The sequence below is a fragment of the Brachionichthys hirsutus genome, chromosome 20 (assembly GCF_040956055.1).
Source record: "Brachionichthys hirsutus isolate HB-005 chromosome 20, CSIRO-AGI_Bhir_v1, whole genome shotgun sequence".
Lineage (NCBI taxonomy): Eukaryota > Metazoa > Chordata > Actinopteri > Lophiiformes > Brachionichthyidae > Brachionichthys > Brachionichthys hirsutus.
The window spans coordinates 9,831,455-9,855,624 of record NC_090916.1 but is presented as its reverse complement, the minus strand read 5'-3'; the positions used below and the strand labels follow the sequence as shown (position 1 = coordinate 9,855,624).

General features: G+C 55.7%; 5 protein-coding genes and 1 non-coding gene across 8 annotated transcripts; 2 read left to right on the top strand and 4 right to left on the bottom strand.

Moving 5' to 3' along the window:
• The first annotated feature begins 323 nt into the window (after positions 1-323).
• Positions 324-5,251, top strand: filip1b (filamin A interacting protein 1b). 2 transcript variants are annotated; one of them, XM_068753465.1, is made up of 5 exons: positions 324-408; positions 1,452-1,701; positions 2,194-2,364; positions 2,446-2,624; positions 2,781-5,251. In XM_068753465.1, the coding sequence occupies exons 2-5, from the start codon at positions 1,459-1,461 to the stop codon at positions 4,978-4,980; spliced, it is 2,793 nt and encodes a 930-aa protein (XP_068609566.1). In that variant the 5' UTR covers positions 324-408; positions 1,452-1,458; the 3' UTR covers positions 4,981-5,251. The 2 variants fall into 2 exon arrangements, with proteins under 2 accessions (XP_068609566.1, XP_068609565.1); XM_068753464.1 differs by lacking the exon at positions 324-408 and adding an exon at positions 965-1,091.
• Positions 5,252-5,396: 145 nt separating this feature from the next.
• On the bottom strand, positions 5,397-8,484 carry LOC137909057 (ribonucleoside-diphosphate reductase subunit M2-like). Its single transcript, XM_068753466.1, has 10 exons — positions 8,047-8,484; positions 7,868-7,936; positions 7,606-7,752; positions 7,416-7,532; positions 7,206-7,339; positions 7,037-7,131; positions 6,834-6,967; positions 6,657-6,761; positions 6,469-6,582; positions 5,397-6,226 (listed from the first exon to the last, which is right to left on the bottom strand). The coding sequence occupies exons 1-10, from the start codon at positions 8,134-8,136 to the stop codon at positions 6,074-6,076; spliced, it is 1,158 nt and encodes a 385-aa protein (XP_068609567.1). The 5' UTR covers positions 8,137-8,484; the 3' UTR covers positions 5,397-6,073.
• Positions 6,301-6,435, bottom strand: LOC137909726 (small nucleolar RNA SNORD94). The gene has a single exon (XR_011106015.1). It is a non-coding gene; the product is annotated as a small nucleolar RNA SNORD94 (small nucleolar RNA).
• A 317-nt stretch (positions 8,485-8,801) lies between the features above and the next one.
• On the top strand, positions 8,802-11,606 carry tmem242 (transmembrane protein 242). 2 transcript variants are annotated; one of them, XM_068753967.1, is made up of 4 exons: positions 8,802-8,866; positions 9,436-9,536; positions 10,572-10,709; positions 11,232-11,606. In XM_068753967.1, exons 2-4 carry the CDS (start codon positions 9,471-9,473, stop codon positions 11,343-11,345), a joined length of 318 nt encoding a protein of 105 aa, XP_068610068.1. In that variant the 5' UTR covers positions 8,802-8,866; positions 9,436-9,470; the 3' UTR covers positions 11,346-11,606. The 2 variants fall into 2 exon arrangements, with proteins under 2 accessions (XP_068610068.1, XP_068610067.1); XM_068753966.1 differs by having other exon boundaries at positions 8,803-8,877.
• A 1,488-nt stretch (positions 11,607-13,094) lies between these two features.
• LOC137909507 (claudin-20-like) lies at positions 13,095-13,769 on the bottom strand. The gene has a single exon (XM_068753971.1). The coding sequence runs from the start codon at positions 13,767-13,769 to the stop codon at positions 13,095-13,097; it is 675 nt and encodes a 224-aa protein (XP_068610072.1).
• Positions 13,770-16,424: 2,655 nt separating this feature from the next.
• e2f6 (E2F transcription factor 6) lies at positions 16,425-19,357 on the bottom strand. Its single transcript, XM_068753857.1, has 9 exons — positions 19,136-19,357; positions 18,581-18,817; positions 18,438-18,484; positions 18,338-18,360; positions 18,071-18,257; positions 17,219-17,374; positions 17,009-17,123; positions 16,785-16,935; positions 16,425-16,722 (listed from the first exon to the last, which is right to left on the bottom strand). Exons 1-9 carry the CDS (start codon positions 19,253-19,255, stop codon positions 16,706-16,708), a joined length of 1,053 nt encoding a protein of 350 aa, XP_068609958.1. The 5' UTR covers positions 19,256-19,357; the 3' UTR covers positions 16,425-16,705.
• Positions 19,358-24,170: the final 4,813 nt, after the last annotated feature.

Sequence of the window (24,170 nt, the reverse complement as noted above, 5' to 3'; positions counted from 1 at the left end):
AAACCAACACAGCTAACGCAGCAGCGGGCCGGGCCGGCCCGGGGGGGGGGAGTGTTCCTGCTGCTGGACGGCCTCCCCCCTTTTTAAGCACCGTCCGTTCAGCTGCTAGCGCTCACTGAGAACACGGGTTCGATATAGAGCAGAGGAGACCCACCAGGAGGATTCCTCGGATCCTCATCGATCCCGGAGGACCGGAGTCTGTCTGGGATAGAACAGGACCGGTAAGACCCTGAACGCCAGTGTCCTGTTCTGGAACCGACCCTCCATGAATGGGGTCGGGCTTTGGATGGGATGGACTGATGATGGCGTCCGCTGGGGGGGGGGGGGGGGGGGCACCCATCAATAACAGCGACTACTTCCTGCAGACCCCGATCTGGATCCATCTCCTCCTGGTGACGCCCTGAACACGTAAGTGAGCATGAGGTGACATTTAAGCCCGACTGGAAGTGGGACTATTTCTGGCGGTGGCGTTTAGCGAAGCGGCGCTCAGCACGGCGGGGGCGTGGCCGGTTGACCTTGTGACCCGCAACAACAGGATGCAGGAAACACCTGAGAGGATTCTGCTTCACAGTCTTTGGGGCGAAAGCGACGGTTCAGAGCAGAGAACCTCAAACCGACCGGGACTGAAAGGTTCTATTCAGCGGAGAACCGACAGCGAGATCTCAGCGAGGCAAACAGAACCGCTCAGAACGCTCAGAACCGCTCACGACAGACAGCGGCGAGAGAAATATGAGTCCGATTCAGCCAATCCCGATCAGAGAGGATCACGATTGGACGGCATGTTAATAATGGGCGTGTCCTTAATGTTCTGATTCACTCGATTTGTTGTTGGGTTTGTGTGAGTGGACTCATCAGAACCGGACCCGACCCGACTATTAATAACTGGCGTGACGATGTGTTGCCGCCGCCTCACTGCCAGGATTCTGTCTGGATGAGTCACCGCCTGCTTTCAGCTTCGGACTCATCCGGATCCAGTCGCCTTTAACAACAAGCTTCGTCAGAACCTTGACCCGTTATTCTACCTGGTCCTCCAGCCCGAACGGTCCCCTCCCAGGTCGGTCCAGGTGTGCCATCGGACGGACCTTCAGCAGGTGAGACTGGGTTACCGTCGGAAACGGCTGAGGTCGCTTGGCGAAGGCGGAGTGTCCTCATGGACACTTTTGAGCTCCTCAGGAACCTTTCGGTACCGACGGTCCATACATCGTCCTTTCATCAGGTGTTTCATGTGTGCTCAGGTAAGACCGGTTAGCTGTTACGTTTCAGCAGCTTCAGAACCAAAGAACCTCCAGAAGTCCGGCTGACTTCCTTCACCTTCAAGAACCTTCAGAACTTGTTGGAAGGGAAACCGATCAATGATCCGTCAATCTGAAGATCTGGTTTTCTACGGTGGTCCATCGATGACGATGCTTTACCTGGATTTCATTCTGGGTCCATTTTGTCCCATTTCACAGGCGAAGAATGCGATCCAGGAGCTGCACCATGGAGGGTCCGGAAGAAGGACGGGTCCAGTCCGGCTCCATCAAGCAGGAGGAGGAGAACAAAAAGAGGAAGATGAGAGTCCAGCGGGACGAGAAGGACGGGAGGACGCCTGGGTCCACTAAGAGAGCCCAGAACCCGCCCGGCGGCAGCAGGACGGCGCTGCCGGACCTGTCAAAGACGGACCTGCTGCACCTGCTGGGAGTCATGGAAGGAGAGCTTCAGGTAGGTGGCACCGAACCGGACCGGCTGGGGCCCGGTCCACTAATGGTTATCTAGTGGAGATACATTTAACCCCCCCAGAGAGGAGGGACCCCCCCCCCCCCCCACACACACACACACACACACAGGCAGGAAGAGGTGCGCTTGTTTTACATCACACGACACACAAAACTCGCCTTCAGGACATTCACAACGTGAAAATGTTAAAAGACATGTTGATGACATCACTGTTGTTGTTGATGACATCACTGTTGTTGATGACATCACTGTTGTTGTTGTTGTTGTTGATGACATCACTGTTGTTGATGACATCACTGTTGTTGTTGTTGTTGTTGTTGATGACATCACTGTTGTTGTTGATGACATCACTGTTGTTGATGACATCACTGTTGTTGTTGTTGTTGATGACATCACTGTTGTTGTTGTTGTTGTTGATGACATCACTGTTGTTGATGATGACATCACTGTTGTACAGCCTCTTATGTGTCTCCTCAGGCCAGAGAGGACATCATCAGCCTGCTGAAGTCCAGAACCAGACCGGAGGTTCTGGAGGCCCACTACGGCTCTTCTGTCCCCACCAAACCGCTGCAGGCCCTGCAGAGAGACGAAGCGGGTTCCCTCCGCAGCACCAGAACCGAGGACGTGTACCAGAAACCCATGGCCGAGGTGAGGTCCGACTCCCGGATGGGTCCGGCCCGTTTACAGGATACCACACCATATGACGAGGGTGGGCGTGTCTCCCTGCAGCTGGACCGGCTGGAGGACAAGCAGAGGGAGACGTACCGGCGGATGCTGGATCAGCTGCTGCTGGTGGAGCGGTGCCACCGGAGGACGGTGGTGGAGCTGGACACCGAGAAGACCAAGCACTCCGTCTTCATGGACCAGAGCGACGACTTCACCGACCTGCTGGAGCAGGACCGGGAGCGGTGAGTGGACCGGCCGGGCTGGACCGGACCAGGACTGCTCCGGTCCAGTCTGTCCACCCTGGACAGGGAGACGAGGATGTCATTCGGGTTGACGTAACGCCGTCGTCACGGACACGGACAGAATGACCGGCCACGCCTTCTTCTGTGTGTTTTCAGACTCAAAAGGCTGCTGGAGCAGGAAAAGGCCTCCCAGGCCCGGAAGGAGCGGGACCACGGCCGGAGGCTGGAGAAGGTCCGAGCGGAGCTGCTGAAGCTCAAGTCCTTCGCCCTGACGCTGGTCGACGAGCGGCAGCTTCAGCTCGAGCAGATCGATCAGCAGAGCCAGAAGCTCCAGGAGAAGGAGCGGCGTCTGGCGGCGGTCACCGCCGGCGCCAGGGAGGACGGCCATAGGCTCCTGAAGCTGGAGGCGGAGCTAGAGGAGAGAGCGAATGCTCTGCAGAAATCAAAGGAGGAGCTGCAGGAGCTCAGGGAGAAGATCGGCAAAGGAGAGTGTGGGGAACCGTCTCAGGCCGCGGAGCTGGAAGAAGAGACAACCAAAACCGAGTCTCGGTGCCGGGACATGGAGAACAGGCTCCGCCTCGAGGAGAACCACGGCAAGGAGCTGAGGTCGGAGGTGGACCGGCTGCAGAGGAGAACGCTTGAGCTGGACCGGCTGCAGGGAGCCTCCAGTCGGCGCGACGCGGACTGTCTTCAGCTCCGGACCAGGCTGGAGAAGGACAAACGCGTCCTCCAGGATCTGGCTGGGGAGCTGGAGACCACGAAAAGCCGAGTGGAAGAACTGGAGTCCTCAGAGTCCAGGTTTGAACAGGCAGGAATGATCCTCAAGGACGACCTGGTGAGGCTGAAGTCCTTCACGGGACGACTGGTCCAGGACAGAACCGCTCTGGCAGAGAAGGTCCAAGAGGAGGAGCGGAGAAGAGAGGACCTGACGAAGACGCTCCGATCGGAGCAGGGACGAGTCGCCGACCTCACCGAGAAGCTGAAAGAACTCCTCAAGTTCAAGTCGGAGACGGAGGTCACCGTGGCAACGCTGGCGAGGGAGGAGCTCCGGCTCAAGACCAAACTCGCCAGCGAAGAGGAGAGGAGTCGGGCGCTGAATACCGAGGTGACCGACATGAAGACGAGGATGGACAGACTCCAGGAGACGGACCGGGCCAGAACTTCAGACGGAGACAGCGGAACCAAAGAGCCGAGGAGCAGGTTGAGGCAGCTGGAAGGAGACCTGATGAAGTCAGAGCACCAGCGCCATCTGCTGGAGACGAAGTTCAGGACAGAGCAGGACAGAGCAAACGCCCTCTGCAAGACGTTGGACGAGATGAGACGCAAAGACCAGGTGGACGAGGCAAAGTCCAGAGAGGTGCAGCTGGACATCCACGTCCTGAAGGAGAAGATCCACCAGCTGATGAACAAGGAGGACCAGCTGGACCTGCTCCAGGGGGACGACGCCGTCCTCCAACAGAGGCTCACGGAGGAGGAGAAGACAACCGCGAGGGCCGAGGAGCCGGAGAGCAGCAGACGCTACGGCCGAGGTCCGAGGCCCGGCGGGATGCTCAGCGTCTCCGTGGCGTCCACCGCGGTGCAGACGGACGCGATGGACGGCGGAGACGCCGAGGACGAGACCGCTGCCGACTTTATCCGGAGGTCAGTCCTGGAGGAGAACCAGTTCATGAGCAACCTGAGACGCTACCCTCCGGCCTCAGCAGAGTCCTGGACGCCGTGGATGAAGAGGACCGCCCCTCCAAAGACCAACGGGTTCCTCCATCCGCCCGACACGCCCGTGTCCCCAAAACCGGGACAACCGCTGCGTATCCGAGTGACGCCAGATCACGAGAACGGCGCCGCGACCTTGGAGATCAGCAGCCCCCGAGCTGAGGACTTCTTCTCCAGCACCAGGATCGTCCCCGCGCCCGGCCCCCACAAGCCTCGCGTCTCGATGGTCCCCAAGTCCCAGGAAACCGCCCCAAGTCCCGATCGAGCCAAATCTCCGGTCACCATCGCCACCGTCTCCCGGGCCAGCAGCTCGGACGGCCCCCGGTCCCCGGTGTCCCTCATCACGGTCAGCAGGACTCCTGTATCTGAAGCACTCCGCCCCCCCACGGGACGCCCGGCGACTTACAGGAAATACAACATCACGACAGAGGACAACAAGATCCACATCCACCTGGGGCCACCCGTTAAGGGGCCCCGGGAGGACCGCGGTCGCCCGGCGTCAACACTCGGTCTGGGCGAGGACACGCCGACGGGGACCGTTCTCCGGTCCCCACGGCAACCCCCGGCGGGACAGACCGCTCCGAGCAGAATGACCAGCAGCCTCACCATCACGCCCGTCACGTCGGCGCCCCCCCGGACAGCGTGACGCCCCCCGGACAGCGGCCAGCTCTGTGGACGTCGGCTCGTGTCCCGCGTTCTGGTTGACGCTGTGACCCGCCGGTCCGGGTAGAACTTTAAGGACTCAGGCAGTCGAAGAACCCCAGAGGTTCTGTTCGGACCATCCGGAGCTAGCCGGGACAGAACAGAGTCTTTGGACCGAGCCGGTCCCAAATGTCCGTCCAGCATTCAGAACGTCTTCCCGCTGCATGAACAGAACCCCACGTGTGATTCTGCTGCAGCCCGGCTCGGACCAGCGCCGCCCGCAGCCCGATGTCAAAGGGCATGAAACCCAGCAGCAAGGCGGTTCTGGGCGTTTCCACAGTGACACGACTAGAGTCATGGGCGGAGCTGAGAAAGACGACAGTTTGTGGCTCCGCCTCCACAGCAGGAGGCAAGGCCTGAAAGTTAAACCCGCCCCTCGTGGGAGGGTCCAACATGGACGTCACAGAAACTACTGCCAACTGTGAGTGAACTCTGGTTGTGGCCTACCAGCGGCCCGCCCCCAGCGCACCTCTGCTCCGCCCCCATTCGGACATTCACAATATCTAATGTCATTCTAAAGGCAGGTTTGTGAGGCTGTCCTTCACCTCCTTGTGTTGTTCTTCACCTCCTTGTGCTGATCTTCACCTCCTTGCCGCAGGTGTAACGTCACCTGCTGTTGTGGGCGTGTCACTGAGACATTGTGAACCAAAACAAGAAACTATTTATCTCTGGAACAGAATGTAAAGTTTCTGGTTCTGGTGGCGTGTTTGTTTGGAACACATTTTAAAGGAGGGACTAAAGGTCGGCTTTAATCGTACATATTTACGCGTAAACGTTCAAGATGTATCGTCCCCGTTTTAAATAAACTCAAACTCAAACATTAGAACCATTTGTTCGCTGAAGGGGGCGGAGCCTCAGCCAGAGAATGGTCATGATTTTAATTAAATGCCTGATTGGACCTCGTTATCAACCAATCAGACGGAAGCAGATACGTTTATCAGATGTTGACATTTAATTACAAAAACAAACTGTACATAAACATATTTACAAAACAATAAAACTGATCCGGGATCAGGATGCTTCCCACAACGCACTGCTCAGAAGTCGGCGTCCGTCCTGAAGGCGTTGTCCGCGGGCCCCCCCATGACGCCCATCCTCTGGTACTCGCCCACCCGCTTCTCAAAGAAGTTGGTCTTCCCCTCCAGAGAGATGTTCTCCATGAAGTCGAACGGGTTCTCCACCCGGTAGACCTGCAGGAACAACACGGGTCAGAGGTCGGGGAACCGGTTTGGGTTCCGTTAGCACTAGCGGCTAAATCCCCGGGTCCGTTCAGAATGCGTCCGTCTCGTGCTGCCGTCGGTCCGTCGGCGAACCACTCGTCCTCCGATCAGAGCGCCAGCAGCACTCAGCCCCCATCAGCGGCTGAGGTCCGTACCCCTGCGCGTCTCATCACCACGGACCCGGTTCTGCTGCTTCCGCCGGTTCTGCTCACCTTGCTGAAGCCGAGCTCCAGCATCAGTCTGTCGGCCACGAACTCGATGTAGCGCTTCATCAGCTCGCAGTTCATCCCGATCAGCTTCACCGGCAGAGCCTCCGTCAGGAACTCCTGGAGGGGGAGGGGGAGGGGCGGTCAGCGGGGGGGGGCGGACACACACACCGCCCCGCCCCCTAGGCACTCACCTGCTCGATCTGCACGGCGTTCCTGACGATGCCGGTGACGGTTCCGGCCGACGGCTTGTTCACCAGGTGTTTGAACATCAGACAGGCGAAGTCACAGTGGAGACCCTGAAGGCAGCACGGCAGCGGTTTAGCCCACGGCCCCCGAACACAACCTGACCTCTGACCAATGGGGGCCACCTCGTCTCTGCTGATCAGCTCGTTGGAGAAGGTCAGGCCCGGCATCAGGCCTCGCTTCTTCAGCCAGAAGATGGCGGCGAAGGAACCAGAGAAGAAGATCCCCTCCACGGCGGCGAAGGCCACCACACGCTCTCCTGGGGGGGGGGGGGGCACGATCAGCAGCCGATACCGGATCAATACGCAGCCCGGTTACCGCCGGTTACCGTAGCTGGCCTTCTTGTTGCCGATCCAGTTCAGCGCCCAGTCGGCCTTCTTCTTCACGCAGGGCAGCGTCTCGATGGCGTTGAAGAGGTATTCTCTGGGGGTCAGTAAACACAGCGTCAGACAGGAGGGGCGGGGCTGGCTCCGCCCACTAGCACCCGGGGGCCCCACCTCTCCGTGGGCTCCTTGATGTAGGTGTTGATGAGGAGGCTGTACATCTCTGAGTGGATGTTCTCCATGGCGACCTGGAAGCCGTAGAAGCACCTCGCCTCCGTCACCTGCACCTCCTGGGCGAAGCGCTCCACCTGGTGGCCACAAGGAGCAACAACATCAGGAACCCCCGGTCACATCTGGGCCCAGAAACCCGGCGCCGGTCCTCACCAGATTCTCGTTGACGATGCCGTCGCTGGCGGCGAAGAACGCCAACACGTGAGAGATGAAGTAGCGCTCGCCGTCCTTCAGGGACTCCCAGTGCTGCAGGTCCTTGGACAGGTCCACCTGGACAGAGACGGGACGTCAGCTGACCCCGATCGGTGCTGGGGGGGTCCGACCGGGCCCGGGTCCACGGCACCTCCTCTGCGGTCCAGAAGGACGCCTCGGCCTTCTTGTACATCTGCCAGATGTCCTGGTACTGGACGGGGAAGATGACGAAGCGACGTGGGTTCTCCTTCAGCAGCGGCTCTTCCTCCTCGCCGCTACTCTTCCTCGCGGCTTCGGGCTGAAACGGAGGAAACGTCCGTCAGTCCGTCCCGCAGCCGAACCAGAACCAGAACCAGGAGGTCCGAGTTCACTCTCCTGGTTCTGGACGCTGAAACCGGGTTCGATTCTCTCACCGAAGGATCGGCCAAGATTTTGCGCGCGGTTTTCGACGCCAGGATGCGGGTCGAGTTCCGGTTCGGTGGCTGCAGAGGAGCGACAGAAACACGGGTCAGCGAACCGAACCGGGCGGAGCGAACGGCCGACACGAGGCTCGCCGTTTAAACACGCGATCGGGCGGAGGTTCCGGCCTCACCGTGTTCTCTTTGTCCAGCGCCATCTTGTTGATCTCACCGCCGAGCTTGTTGTCGTTCACGACGGAGAGAGGACAGCGAGCAGAAAGCATCGTAATGTCCCCGAGGCGGGAAGATAGGAGAGGAGCTAGCGGCTAGGAGGAGCAGAGGAGGAGTAGCGGAGGAGCACGGGGCTAGAGCAGGAGGACGGAGCCGTAAAAAGGAGCGACTGAAGCGGCTTCTGGCGTCTCCTCGCCTTTTTCTTGAAGTCTTGGCGCTTCAACCGCCACAGCCAATAGAAACGCAGCTCGCGACGGCGCTTTAAAATGACGCTGCGGCGGAGCCAATCAGACTGTGAGACGCGATCACGTGTCACCAGTGGGATTGCGGGAAACTCAACAGTTGTCCTTTGTGTACCAAATTGCAGAGAGCCGGTATTATAAACCTATTAAAACGCTCGTTCACGCAACCTTCAGACTTCCGGAGTTTATTTAACACAAACACCGGAAAGAGTGAAAGTTTAACGGCGTCATCCGGTTCAAAGTCAGTCCAACTCGGAGCAAATGACTTCCGTGATTTGTTCTTTGTTCCTTGTTTACTTTTTTGAAGCCAAATGCTTCGACACAACAAACATATTTAACTGCGACACGCAAATATCGACATATTTAACGCAAACTTAGATCAGCGGCTCCGGTTAAAGCTGCTCCATTATTACACAAACGCGGATTTTCTTGCGTTCCCAGTTGGCTTGTTCCTACCCGGCGGCTTTACTCCGACGGACAGAAGCAAGATGACAGCTGCTGAGAGGAGCGCGGCTCTGGCGGAAGGAGAGGAGAAGCTGCGGTTGGTAAAAGGTGCATTAGTGCTTAGCATCATCAGAGCTGCTAGCATCATCAAAGCTGCTAGCATCATCAGAGCTGCTAGCATCATCAGAGCCGTTAGCATCATCAGAGCTGTTAGCATCATCAGAGCTGCTAGCATCATCAGAGCCGTTAGCATCATCAGAGCTGCTAGCATCGTCAGAGCTGCTAGCATTATCAGAGCTGCTAGCATCATCAGAGCTGCTAGCATCGTCAGAGCCGTTAGCATCATCAGAGCTGCTAGCATCGTCAGAGCTGCTAGCATCATCAGAGCTGCTAGCATCGTCAGAGCCGTTAGCATCATTAGAGCTGCTAGCATCATCAGAGCTGCTAGCATCGTCAGAGCCGTTAGCATTCTGGTTCGACCCGTTTCCGGGCAGCAGGCAGCGAGCTGGCTTGTTCCGGTTGTCTGAGGTCTCCTAGCAACATGACGCCGTTTTAGGCGTTGCCCCGGTCACGTTGCCCGGTCACGTTGCCCCCGCTGTGCTTCTATTTTGGGGACTTTGAAAGACAGAAACTTTTCCCGAATGAATGTCCCACTTCCGGGTGCAGGAGCCGCGTTTCTGACCACGGTGGCGTCGGCGGCGATGGTCGCGGGATTCGGGTCCGCGCTGGCGATGGCCAAGAAGAAGAGCCCGGAATGGTTCCACAAGGTAACGCGTTACTCTCTGACGCTGCGTTCACTGACTCCCCTCTGACGCTGCGTTCACTGACTCCCCTCTGACGCTGCGTTCACTGACTCCTCTCTGACGCTGCGTTCACTGACTCCCCTCTGACGCTGCGTTCACTGACTCCTCTCTGACGCTGCATTCACTGACTCCCCTCTGACGCTGTGTTCACTGACGCTGCGTTCACTGACTCCCCTCTGACGCTGCGTTCACTGACTCCCCTCTGGCGCTGCGTTCACTGACTTCCCTCTGACGCTGCGTTCACTGACGCTGCGTTCACTGACTCCTCTCTGACGCTGCGTTCACTGACTCCCCTCTGACGCTGCGTTCACTGACTCCTCTCTGACGCTGCGTTCACTGACTCCCCTCTGACGCTGTGTTCACTGACGCTGCGTTCACTGACTCCCCTCTGACGCTGCGTTCACTGACTCCCCTCTGGCGCTGCGTTCACTGACTCCTCTCTGGCGCTGCGTTCACTGACGCTGCGTTCACTGACTCCCCTCTGACGCTGCGTTCACTGACGCTGCGTTCACTGACTCCTCTCTGACGCTGCGTTCACTGACTCCCCTCTGACGCTGCGTTCACTGACTCCTCTCTGACGCTGCGTTCACTGACTCCTCTCTGACGCTGCGTTCACTGACTCCCCTCTGACGCTGCGTTCACTGACTCCTCTCTGACGCTGCGTTCACTGACTCCCCTCTGACGCTGCGTTCACTGACTCCCCTCCGACGCTGCGTTCACTGACTCCTCTCTGACGCTGCGTTCACTGACTCCCCTCTGACGCTGCGTTCACTGACTCCTCTCTGACGCTGCGTTCACTGACTCCTCTCTGACGCTGCGTTCACTGACTCCCCTCTGACGCTGCGTTCACTGACTCCTCTCTGACGCTGCGTTCACTGACTCCCCTCTGACGCTGCGTTCACTGACTCCCCTCCGACGCTGCGTTCACTGACTCCTCTCTGACGCTGCGTTCACTGACTACCCTCTGACGCTGCGTTCACTGACTCCTCTCTTGTGCAGGGCGTCCTGGCCACGGCGGCGGCCCCCGAGTCTGGGCCGTCTCTGGCCCTCAGGGCTCTGGGGTGGGGCTCCCTGTTCTCCTGCTGCGGTGTCGGGTTACTCGGTTTCACCGTGTGGAAACTTCTCGGCGTTCACGACGTACGTATTTCTGCCACAAACACGTCAATAAAGTTTTTAGCACGATTTGAAATGTCTGCAAATTTATAAAACATTTTCACCAAGAATTTCTATGACTAAAAATGTAACTTTTTTTTGTTGAAAAAACTAATGGTTTAATAATTTAAGATAAAAATAATAATCCAGATAATTAATTTATTTTGTGAAACAAACTTGATAAAAAAAAAAGTATAAAATTGTTAATCCAGACAAAAATAAACATGAGAAGATTAGATTATTTCTAACAAAATTATAAAGGAGAAAAATCAAATTGAAATTGCAAATATTTTAATGTGAAACAAATTCAAACAAATTTCAAACAAGTTTTTTTTACATGAAACTAGATTGTAAAAATTGCTGAAATGTTTCACAAGACAAAAAAATCAAATATTTAAGAAAAATGTCAAACTTGTAAAAAACGAGTTAAAATGTGTAAATGAAACGAATCGACCCGTTTGGAGATCCAGCGTTCCGGAATCTGTTCTTTCTGTTCTTCCCTCTCAGCTGTCGGACTTCCGACTCCGGATGCAGGCCGTCTTCCCATCCATCCCGAAGTCCGCTGGGCCTGCAGCCGGGTCGGAACCTTTGGACTGGGATGCCATCTTCAAGTCAAAGTGACCCGGTTCTGGACGCGATGGACGTTTGTTTCCCACACTGGGACGGGCTGCCTCGTCTTTGGGCGGGTGGAGTCGGCGTCTGTGTTAAAACTCCGAAGTAATCTGATTACGCCCAAGTATTCCCATTACGCTGATGGATGCATCAATCTGAGGACTGGATTTCATACTTGCGTTATCAGAGTAATCCGATTACCTCAGAGTAATCCCAAAAAGTCACATTTTAAGTCGCGCGATTAAAAACCAAACACGGAACGTTGTCGTTTCCTTTTCTCTCTGACATTTGTTTGTGTTCTTTAAATAAAAATACAAGAAGAGCGAGGTCGACACGTGGGCGGAGCTTCGCGTGTCACGAGCGGGCGCTTTTAAAGAGCAGGTCACGCGTGATGGCGGCGACCAGCGGGGACACGTCCAGCAGCACGAACGCCGTCCGGTTGTCCTCCAGCCTCGCCAGTGAGGGGACGGACGTGGACACGATGGGGACAGAGGACAAAGACAAATCCTTCCTATTGGTCACACATTCAGCTGCAGTGAATAAATACTGGACGGCGGTTCAGCCAATCAGACGAGCTGAATGACAGTGATTCTCGTCCTGTCCTCGTCTGATGACGAGTTTTTCCCAGGGTGCCCTGAACGCACCGCGGCAAGTCAACTCCATTTTCTCCTGCAGGTTTGATGCTTTGCCTTTCAGACGGGGGGGGGGTCCTGTCCATGTTTGATTGACGGCTCACCTCAGGGTGGAGGACGCCCCCCCCCCACCTGAGCTGCACAGGACGAATGAAGGAGGATGGGGGGGGGGGGGCATCCAACCGTGGTGAGAGGATAATGGGAAAGCAAAGAGCATCATTACCTCTTTCCACGCTGCCCCCCCCCCCCCCCAGACCGATAGGAAAAGATGGAGCAGGAGCCGTCTTTGGATCTGGATTTGTTTCTGACACCAAAATTTAGACTCAGTTCCTGCAGCTTCGTTTAATCAACTTAATTTACAGCACGCAGACGGCACCCAGACGCCACGCAGACGCCACACGCAGACGGCACGCAGACGCCACACAGAAGCCACACGCAGACGCCACGCAGACGCCACGCAGACGCCACGCAAACGCCACGCAGACGCCACGCAGACGCCACACAGATGCCACGCAGACGCCACACGCAGACGGCACGCAGACGCCACACAGAAGCCACACGCAGACGCCACACACAGACGCCACGCAGACGCCACGCAAACGCCACGCAAACGCCACACAGACGCCACACAGACGCCACGCAGACGCCACGCAGACGGCATGCAGACGCCGACGCCACGCAAACGCCACGCAGACGCCACACGCAGACGCCACAAACAGACGCCACGCAGACGCCACGCAGATGGTATGCAGACGCCACACGCAGACGCCACACGCAGACGCCACGCGGACACCACGCAGACGCCACACGCAGACGCAACACGCAGACGCCAGGCAGACGCCACGCATGAAGCTCAATAGCATTTAGCTCTGCATCGTTAGCATCATGTTTTAAAATGCATCTTTAGAATTTGAATTGAATCAAGTCAGAAACGTTACAAGGATTTGTGGCTAATGCTAACAGGCTAAAGCTCGGACTGTGAAGCTACTTTAGCTACATGTTAACACGTTTGTTGTTGTTTCCATGGCAACAATATTCTGAACAGTATTTTCAAACTGACCATAACGTGACTTCCTGCCTCGCTTTGTTCAGCGGGATCAGCTGACTTTAGCCCCCCCCCCCCCCCCTACACGTACTCCTGCATGCTGTAGCTGTCCTTCAGGTCTTTTGGGGGGAGTCTGGGGGGGGACGGGCAGCGCCTCCTCTCCTGCCCCCGTCGGCGGGGGGACTCCGGTCGCCCCGTCCTCGTTCTGGGATACGAGCAACAAAAAACGACCCCCCCAGCCAGGAGGAAGCCGGCGGAGACGAAGGTCACGCACAGAGCCCCCCCCGGCTGGTCCTTGCTGCTGTCCGGCAGGTCAGAGGTCAGGAAGGCGCCGACGACTTCGCCGGTGAACCAGGACGCCGGGACCGAGCAGAGGAAGCTGGCGAGGACGAAGCACCCCCCCGCAGCCATGGCCGTTCGCCCCTTGGCTCGGTGGCCCCCCCCCCAGCGGGTGCATTTCAGCCCCAGGGAGGCGAGGCAGAGCCCGAACGGGCCCGCCACGCAGCTCAGAACCATGGCGGCCCGCGTGGCCCGCAGGGACGCCGGCGCCGACGTCTTCACGCTGCAGCTGAAGGCGCCGGCGCCGTACCAGACGCAGTCCATCCACAGCCCCCGCATCTGGGACACGGGGGCCGCCACGCTGGGCCAGGCGCTGGACCGCACCGTCCAGTTGGGCAGCAGAGCGGCCGCGGCGGCGCCGAGGACGCCCAGGAGCGCCAAGGCGAACGCCAGAACCTGAACGGCAGCAGAGAACATGCCCCCCCCCCCACCTGGGGGTCCGGGGGCCCGGGGGCTGCAACCGCAGGAGAGACGAGGAGTGAAGGGGGGCGGGGCTTCATTCGCTACCCTGCAGCTGGTCCGGTGATCATCGACTCTATTATGTCCACGTAAACCTGCAGGAGCCCCCGGGGGGGAGGGGGGGGGGGGCAGGAGCCCCGAGGAGGCGCACAGCCTCCGGGAGTTCCTCCTCTTCACCTCCTCCAGGAGTTACTCCTCTTCACCTCCTCCGGGAGTTCCTCCTCCTCACTTCCTCCGTGAGTTCCTCCTCTTCACCTCCTCCGGGAGTTCCTCCTCTTCACCTCCTCCAGGAGTTCCTCCTCTTCACCTCCTCCGTCCTGCAGCAGGAGGAGTAACGTAAAGTTCTTTGCCGTTTGAATCCTGAGCAGCCTCTACCGAGCCTCGCCTCCCGTCTCCGTGGCAACCGTACCTACAGCTTCATCCCGTCTGACTGAACAGACCCGGTTTCTGCAGCGTTCTTATCTGATGAAGCGGCGTCACCGAAGCTCCGCCTCTGGATGCTGGTTATTCCTGATCCTATCTGGCGTTCCGGGCGACCCGGACTGATAAGACGGCGCCGCTGCTGCAGGAAGAATCAAGGTGTCGCCGGTCATGTGACCGTGAAGAATCGCCTCCTGCAACGCGGCGATAAGCATCCGCAGCGCGCCCGCCCATCTGGACCCGCCTCCCGCCGCCGCAGCCCTCCGGGTTCATCAGACCAATCAGCCGCGGCGCCGCCTCAGGTCCAATCCTGCTTCAGCGTCGACCCCGATGATGTCATCGCGTTGGGTTGGTGGATTCCTGGAGCAGATTCTGAGCTGTGGTCCAAAAACCGGAGGAACAAAGGTCGCGACCCGAACCCCCGGCTGAGCCCCCAAATGTTCTGGAACCCCAGTCCAGGTGGCAGCAGAACCTCGGGTGGGGAACCGGATCTTCTAGAACAGAAACAGAAAAGTTCTGACCCGTATTTGTGTTTCTCATCTGGAAGGCCTTGTTTGTTGTTTGTTGTTGTTGTTTTTGTTGTTTGTTGTTTTTGTTTATTGTTTTTGTTGTTTGTTGTTTGTTGTTTTTGTTGTTTGTTGTTTGTTGTTTTTGTTGTTTGTTGTTTTTGTTTGTTTTCTTTTAGTGACATTTAGTTTGACGATGAGAAGCTGGACCTGAATGTCCGAACGTCCTTGAACGCACCACAGATCCTCATTAGTAGATCAGTAAACATGAAACGAATTATCTGTGAATCAACTACTGATGCGTTTAAGGACATCACGTTCCTTTGAGCGCTGCGCGCTGAGCGGTTTGCGTTAGCGTCCAGCGGCTGCTGACTCTGGAGGCCTCAGGCAGAGGACGGACGGAGGTCGTTCATGCTGCACCTCCTCTGCACCTCCTCTGCACCTCCTCCTCTCCTTCAGCCACGCTTCAGAGATCTCCCGCTTTATTGCAGTATTTCTTTATTCTCTTTCTGTTCTGAATGTGATAGAATCTGGTCAAAAATCAAATAGAAAATTGCATAATTGTTTTTCTATTTTTTTTATTTAACAGTTTTATTTTTTGTCTACCTTGCATGTAAAGGCTTTTTTTGCTATCTTGTAAATGTATTCTTATTTTTGTTGCGTTTTAATTGTTTGAGTTTGCCTTCTTTAATTTTATTTACAATTTCCTGTTTCACATTCTTATATATTTTATTTCTTTTAGAACAATTGTTTGTGATTACATTGTTTTTTGTTTGCTGAATTTTTTGGAATGTCCTTATTTTCAATAATCTTGTTTTATTTTGTGCAATTCATAAAGTTTTATGTGACTATTTAATTTTGACAAATTCCAATTGTTTAATCTTTATTTCTAATTTACTTTAATTACCTGCTTTAATTATGTCTCGTTAATCTTTCATCATGAGAATTTTGTGTAGTTATTTTCCTATTTCTTATTTTAGCTTTAATTTATTTTAATTTGAAATGTTTATTTAATAAATCAAAGGAATCTCAACAAATGCATTTGATGATTGGTAAAAATGTACAAATCTGTTCCTGCCGAGTTAAATCTTGATTCTGAATTAGGAGGAATAAACAGAACGGAAGGACGGGGGGGGGGCTGACCTCTTTAAATTAGACGGAGGCGTTTTAATTTGAAAGGACTTCCTGTCACATTTAAATCCTACAAAATGGCTTCTTTTGTTTGATCTGACATTCATTCCTGGATCATCAAACCATCATCCAACAAAATCAGCCTCACATTAAAGACAGACGGTTTGACCTTTGACCTCAGTCAGAGATAACTGAATGAAGCCATCTGGTGGATATGACCCCACCCCCGTCAAGCCCCTCCCCCACCAGCTCCACCTCATCAATCAGCAGACAGGAATGTAAATGAACTGTTTTATCTCAGCCACACACACACACGCGCGCACGCACACACACACACGCACACACACACACACACACACACACACGGCACTGAGCCGGAAGCAGCTAGCAGCTACTAGCTGCTAGCTAACGCGGAGCAGCAATCAGTTATCTTTTTATCGGGGTCTCCCCCTTGTGTTAGCTGCGTGAAGCAAGCTCTCCCATTGGCTCCCCCAGCAGGGGGCAGCTTGGTGCCTTGCTCCAGGGCACTCCAGCAGGGAGACGCCAGACACTCATATAAGCTCGTATTTTATTTTATATTCAAAACAGAAAAACAGAAAAAGGTTCATTTCCAGACTGAAGACAGACGCAGAGGGACCGCTGAGCGCTGCTTCATCGCTCCTCTTCATCAGCCCCCCCCCCTTCACGCTCCGGCGTCCCAGCAGGGGGACTGGAGTCCACCCAGACGCCCCGGTTCCAGCGGCGTGGCTCTGAGGACCTCACCAGACGTCTGGTCCTGGTCTCAGGTTTAAGCGTGAACCCCGAGGGAAGCCGGCGCCCCCTGGTGGCGGCTGCCGTTCACTCCGCCTGTGGACCTGAACCAGAACACGACGTGTAAACGATGCTGGTCTGGGCGAGCCGGGACCTCCGGGTTTACCTGAGTGCAGCGTGGCCGTCCTGACCCGACTCTCCTCCAGCGCCAGGAAGGAGCCGGAGCCGGAGCCGGAGCCGGAGCCCGAGGGCTCCACGTCGCAGGTCCACACCGTCACGGAGCCCCGCCCCGCCTTCAGGTGGATCTGGACCCTGTCCTGCACCGGCAAGCACAAACACAGAACCCGGATCAGGGAACACAGAACTCTGGGTCTGGGGGTCCTGGTCTACCTCAGAGGGGACGGGGATCTCCAGCTTGGTCTCCTCTGGAGCTTTCACCACGATCACCGTCTGGTCCTGAAAGACCGGCAGTCGGCCGACGTCCTGCTGGGTCACGTAGGCCGACGTGGGAAAGGGTTAAAGAAACGGCGAGGAGCAGAGAGGAGCACGGCGGAGGGGAGGAGCAGAGAGGAGCAGAGGGGAGGAGCAGAGGAAGGATATGAGGAGTTCTCCTCGTCATCGGTCAGGCTGAACAGCTGCTGGGCGCAGGTCTTGATGAGGCCGTCCAGCGTGGACTCCACCAGCTGCAGGTTCTCCAGCTCCTTCTGGAACTTCAGCTTGTTCCTCCACAGGAAGCTGGAGATGGGAGGACTTCCTCTGCAGGGAGAGCCGTCCGTCAGAGTCCACTACAGACCAGAACCGTCAGAACCCCGTCGCATTGAAGTCCACTCTGCCTTCAAACATCTGAGCTCATTAGAGATAAAAAGATTAAACAAAGCAGGAACCAAACTAGCTCTAGTGGACTTTAGCTCTAGTGGACTTTAGCTCTGCTGGACTTTAGCTCTGCTGGACTTTAGCTCTAGTGGACTTTAGCTCTGCTGGACTTTAGCTCTGCTGGACTTTAGCTCTGCTGGACTTTAGCGCTGCTGGACTTTAGCTCTGCTGGACTTTAGCTCTAGTGGACTTTAGCTCTGCTGGACTTTAGCTCTGCTGGACTTTAGCACTGCTGGACTTTAGCTCTAGTGGACTTTAGCGCTGCTGGACTTTAGCTCTAGTGGACTTTAGCTCTGCTGGACTTTAGCTCTAGTGGACTTTAGCTCTAGTGGACTTTACGCCCTCTGATGCTCCAGCTCAACAGTCATCCTGGTTAGCGTGTAGCTAACAGGGCTTGTAACGCATTATGGCTGGTGTCCTCACGCTATGGGGGCGGTGCTGCCCTCTGCTGTCATCCCAGGGGACTGCTGTCGGATTAAACTGACCCGATGACATCACCATCAGATCCATTTCCACACCCCAGTCTGATCTGAATAAATTACCCCCCCCTAAATGCCGACGGGATCAGGATCCACTTGCATCCACTTGATCCTGTTGCCGGACTCCTTCTTGACCAGCCGGATCCCGTCCAGGACGTTAGTGATCTCAAAAAGCCGCTGTCTGTGGGTCTGCAGGCTCTGGGTGACCTCCCTGAGGTTCACGGAGCCGTCGGGCGCCTCCAACAGCAGCCGGAGGAAACGCTGAGTCAGCGTCGGCAGGGACGCTTCTGAGCACCACAGAAACAGCTGGAGTCAGACCGGTCATCAGAGGCGAGCCGATTGGCCGAGAGGCGGCCGCCACCCTCACCTGCTCCGGAGCGGGACGGAGTCCTGCACGACAAACAGAAACCCGCTGACCCCTGACCTTTAAACAGAAACCTGGAAGCAGGAGTGGGAGTGTTCGTTACCTGGACCGCGCCGACTCCGGGGGACTCGATAAACCTCCACCTGGATCCTGGGAAGAAGCAGAAACGTGTTCTAATCCCTGAAGCTGCTCCTTCAAAGCCTAAAAGAGGAAACGATGTAAGGAAATGAGGAACGGCGTCCCGACCCCCTGTGGAGAAGATGGATCATCATCATCCACAAACTGCTCCTCTTCCTCAGAGGAGTCGACCCCCCAGGGATTGGTCAGGCCCATCGGCCGGTCGGGGCAGGGGGGCATGATGGGGATGGCGTCGCCGGCGACGCCGCGGGCGGAGACGTCCTCCGGCAGGAAGTGATCCTCACAGATCAACTGCTGCTCCGTCAGCTCCTCGTTGTCAGTCTCCCTTAGCGCGGCCAGCCACACCTGAACACGTCATCAGTGACGTCAGCAACATTGTTAAGGAAAATCTGCATCTTCGGTTTTATTTTGAAAAACAAAACATGTCAAATTGTAAAAATTATATAATCGATAATTTACGCGTTTATTTCTTGAACTGGGTTTAAGTTCATTCAACGTAAGCGCAGTCTGCTAGCATGAGCTAGCCTAGCTCAGGACCTACGTCCTGCAGACTGCGCTTCGTCGCTGTGAGCACATTAGCATCTTTAGCCAGCAGAAAGGCGCAATGAAGCTAACTTGACCGCGGTTAGCGTCCCGTCTCCGGTCCGGGTTATTGCTCCGTACCTTGACTCGCGTCGGGTCTCTGGGGAAGGGGAAGAACCTCTTGGGCTTTCTGCTCAGAAAGCCTCCCCGGTTACCGTTCACCGTCCGGTTCGGACACCCCGAGACAACACACTTCACCATCCTGCCCGGGCTAACGAGCTAACGAGGCTAACGAGGCTAACGGGCCGCTGCTACGCGCCTTCAGGCTCAGCACGGCGGGAAACAGACGGCTGAAACGCGGAGTTTGTTTACGTCGCATTTCACAAGGCCCTTCAAACCGGATGTAGATGTTCGTGACCCGGATGCGCAAAAATTGAGGGAACAAATCCAACACAAACATTTTTACGATGCTTAATAATCACCTACAGAGACACCAAATACATCTTCGCTTTGGGAAAGCGCATCTCAAAATGTTACGGCATGCATATCTCAATTTACCTGTGACCCGCAAAGTGAAGGAAACCTCAAAACTCTAAAAAAAAAATATGTATATACACACAAATATATCTTCTGCATTATTACATCATCGATTCACCCGATTTGAGCGACCGTTCTGGGAGGTCGCAGAGACAGCTTTATTTAAGTGTTTATTCGTCAGGGACCATCGATCAGCATTACATCAATAGACATGACAACATGTGTGAAGTTCATGAGACGTGTGCGTGTGCGTGTGCGTGTGCTGCTGACCACGTGCTGTTAAACACAGCAGCACTATGGCGAGGGACCTCACTGTAGACCTGCTGCAGGTTCCGACACAAACACGCAGCTGCTTGTAAACGTCCCAACCCACAATGCATTGCGCACCCGAAAACATGGCGGCCACCCTGTATCAATTTATGTTGTAACCAATCCGATTTTATAACTGACAAGAAATGTTCATTTATTTATGTATTTAAATAGAAGTCAAAGTTGTATTTTTTTATTTTATTTTATTGCACAAATGAAAATACAGATCTTCAATGAGGATTACAAATATAGAAACATTTACAGATACTGTGGGGATATCTAAATATAAGTACAACACAAAAAAAACTACCAAACGGAATGAGACGCTGCACTGAGTACAGGTCAGATACTACTTCTGTAGTACTACTTCTGTCCGATGTTATATGTATATTTATATTATTTACATTCCAGAACGTCCCGGTCGCTTCCGGTTCTCCCGCCTCTCCGTTATTCGAGCCAATAACCAGAAACCACCGTGGAGTATTTGAGTATTTCCTGAATGAAGTTTCACGTGTGGAAGAGAAGCTTCTGGAGCGACGAGTTCTCCAGAACGCATTCAGCGTTCGTTACGGCAGGACGTGTCTCCTTTACAGAAATGATAAGTAACGTTTGATAAAAGCCTGACGTTGGTCCTGGAGGCCCCGCCCCGCCCCGCCCCGCCCCGCCCCGCCCTCCGTCCCCTTGAGACGTCCGTCTGTCAAACATGAAGCGTCTTTAATAGGATGCGTGACCACAGACTGGGGCTCGTCACATGTTCGTTTCACTGAGGGACCATAAAGGTTCCGGTCCGTCTGCTCCCGGTTCCGGGACGTGGACCTGGAGCAGAGACGGGCGACGCCCTCCCCGAGTCAACCTTCAGGGTCCGAGGACCAACGAGACTGTTTGTGTTTCTGTTGTGACCCGGTTCCGCCGCTCCCTCAGGTCTGGAGTTTGACCGAGTCTTGGCTTCTTTTTTCCCAGAATGCACCTCTGTATCTCCTCCCCTTCACGAGAGCTGCTTGACTGAGAACAAAAAAGACGCAAATCGTTTATTCATATGATCATTAAATAATATTGATATCAATATGCATGTGTGTGTCTGTCTATGTGTGTGTGTGTGTGTGTCTGTGCGTGTGTGTCTGTGTGTGTGTGTGTGTCTGTGTGTGTGTGTGTGTGTGTCTGTGTGTGTCTGTCTGTGTGTGTCTGTGTGTGTCCTCACTCTGTCTCCATGGAGCAGAAGCTGAGACACTCGCTGTCCCGCCTGCGGCTGCAGAAGCAGCGGTCCAGGCTCCTCCTGAACCGGACCGGACCCAATCCGTAGGGAACCGCGCGGCTGAAGGACAGAAGACCTTTGATGTTCAGCTACAACAAAGGCACGTTCACTTCCTCTTTAGGGACACAAACACGGAACGGACAGAGGAGGATCCAGCAGCATCCCGGACCGGGACGGTCCGGGACCGTCCACCGGTTCCAGGGTTCCCTACCTGTGTGAGCGCTGGAGCTTCGTCAGCTCATTAGCATGCTAGCATGCTAGCAAACAACAGCCTCAGGGGCCGGAACGTTCAGCGTCGTCTCGGTGATGATGTCATTTTCCTGACTTTAAATACCAAACATTCCGGCTCCGGGTTTTATGGCGGGCCTCTGTGGGCCCCTCCCTCGTCCCTCGGGGACAGGACAGACGCGTTTTTACGATCAACACATCTGTTGTCTGAGTCTGAACGCCATCCAGTGGAAAAGGACACTGGACACTGACACACGACACGCCACCCTAGCGTGACACACGACACGCCGCCCTAGTGTGACCTCGGCACGCCGCCGTAGCGTGACCTCGGCACGCCGCCGTAGCGTGACACACGGCACGCCGCCCGAGCGTGACACACGACACGCCGCCCTAGCGTGACACACGGCACGCCGCCGTAGCGTGACACACGGCACGCCGCCCGAGCGTGACCTCGGCACGCCGCCGTAGCGTGACACACGACACGCCGCCGTAGCGTGACACACGACACGCCGCCGTAGCGTGACACACGGCACGCCGCCCTAGCGTGACACACGGCACGCCGCCCAAGCGTGACACACGGCACACCGCCGTAGCGTGACCTCGGCCCTTCCTTCCTGGGGGGCCGCGGCTCCAGACTCTGCTTTGAGGGTTAAAACCGGAAGCGTGGCAGAAACTAGCCGTCGTTAGGAAACGTGCTTCCTTATTAGCGCCACCACATCTCACAGCTACGTGCACGCTCGCTCTCGTGCACGCTGAGCTCAAATGAACTTAATTGCTGCAATTGCAAAGCCGCAAAACCCGAGCCGTTGTTTTCCTGGGGACTCGGGCCCTCCTCGTTCCCGCTGCCGAGGCGCTGGCCAATCACGGCGCTCCGTTTGGACCGCCGTCCGCCCCCTGCTCCAGCGGACTCACCTCGGGGTGTCGACCCAGACGATGCCGATGTGGCAGAAGAATATACACTCCTTGTCTTTCTGGTCCTCACAGGAGCAGCGCTTGTCCCGTCGGCGGGACGGCAGGTGGGACGGCAGGTGGGACGGCAGGAGACCCGTCTCCGTCATGAGTCCCCTGGTTGAGGCTGGACAGCAAAATGAAAGAGGACATAATTTATATTACACAAAGCAGAATGTGGAACAAACCCAGAACCGGACCCGGACCCAGGTCCAGACCCAGACCCAGACCCAGACCCAGATCCAGACCCAGATCCAGACCCAGACGCAGACACATACCCGGACCCAAACCCAGATCCAGACCCAGACACAGACCCAGACCCAGATCCAGACCCAGATCCAGATCCAGACACAGACCCAGACCCAGATCCAGATCCAGACACAGACCCAGATCCAGACCCAGACCCAGATCTAGATCCAGACCCGGACCCAGAACAATCTGTCTTTGTGTAAATGCAATGAATCAACAGAAGAGTTAAAGTCAGAATCTACTGAACAGGATTCCGGCGTTCCGGAGTCGGACTTCCTGCTGGCGTTTACCTTGATGCTGCTGGATCAGAACCAGCGCCGTGGTCAGGAACCAAACGTAGCCGAAGTCCATCCTGGTGTCCTCGCCAGCGTCCGGGTGAGAGATCCGCCTGGAACCGAACGCGTTGCAGTACCCGGGCCGGGTCCTGACCCTGGGGTGCTGCTGGATCCTGGTTCAGGGTGTCCGGAGGACTTCCACATGGAGGTCCGTCTTCAGCGATGGGGAGAGAGGGACTGCAGCACCGAGGGGAGGAGGAGGGTACAGGGGGAGGCGGGGCTGCGGGGCGACACCCCCACAGCTTGAATCAATCAGCCCCTCCCCCGCCCCCCTTTGATCCCAGATCCTGGACTTCCGGGATGTTTGATCATTATGGTCTGTCCGGCCGGCCGGTTACCCAGACGACGCCTCCTGCTGGTGTTATTTTCGGCGGCGGCGTGAACATCTGGGACGCAGATGCTGCGGTTGGGTTTCCCCAAAACGTCTCCACAAGAGCAGCTAGCGCCCCTGGTGGGCGCTAGCGGAGCGGCGCTTTGGCTAATTCACTTCAGTTCCTGATTACTAATCCAAGCAATGTCGGACGATGTCCAAACTGAAACCGTTTCCATGACAACCAGAGTGATAAACATCTGTCGGACACAAATGGAGGATGATGACATCACAGCCTGACTGTTACCAGGGTTACCGGCATACGCAGACAAAACAAGAACTTCTGGTTCTGGTCTGGTTCTGGTCCTGGTCTAGTTTAGGTCCTGGTTCTGGTCTGGTTGTGGTCTGGTTCTGTTCTGTTCTGGTCTTGGTCTTGCACTTGGTCCTGTTATGTTCTGGTCTGGTTCTGTTCTGGTTTAGGTCCTGGTTCTGTTCTGGTTCTGGTCTGGTTGTGGTCCGGGTTCTGTTCTGGTTCTAGTTCTGGTCTGGTTTAGGTCCTGGTTCTGGTCTGGTTGTGGTCCTGGTTCTGTTCTGGTTTAGGTCCTGGTTCTGTTCTGGTTCTAGTTCTGGTCTGGTTTAGGTCCTGGTTGTGGTCTGGTTTTAGTTCTGGTCTGGTTTCGGTCCTGGTTCTGGTCTGTGTTATAACTCTGGGTTGACCTTTTCCAGGGAGCTGGACACCCGGGGGACAGACATGTGAAAGACCGTCTCTAATTGGTCGCGATCCGACCCCGTCTCTGGGGGGACGTTTGTCCCGCCTGCAGGTAAAGTGGGACGGACCGCTGGTTCAATACGAGGACGGACGAAGGGTCATCTCCGCGTCTTGTCTTTGTAGAGACACCCCCTCCTCAGGGAGGGGGTGAGGAGGCCCAGGGCAGACCCGGGACCCTCTTCACCCCCTCCCTGTAGGGACTGGTCTCTGTGAACTGCTGACGTGTCCGAGGTGTCCCG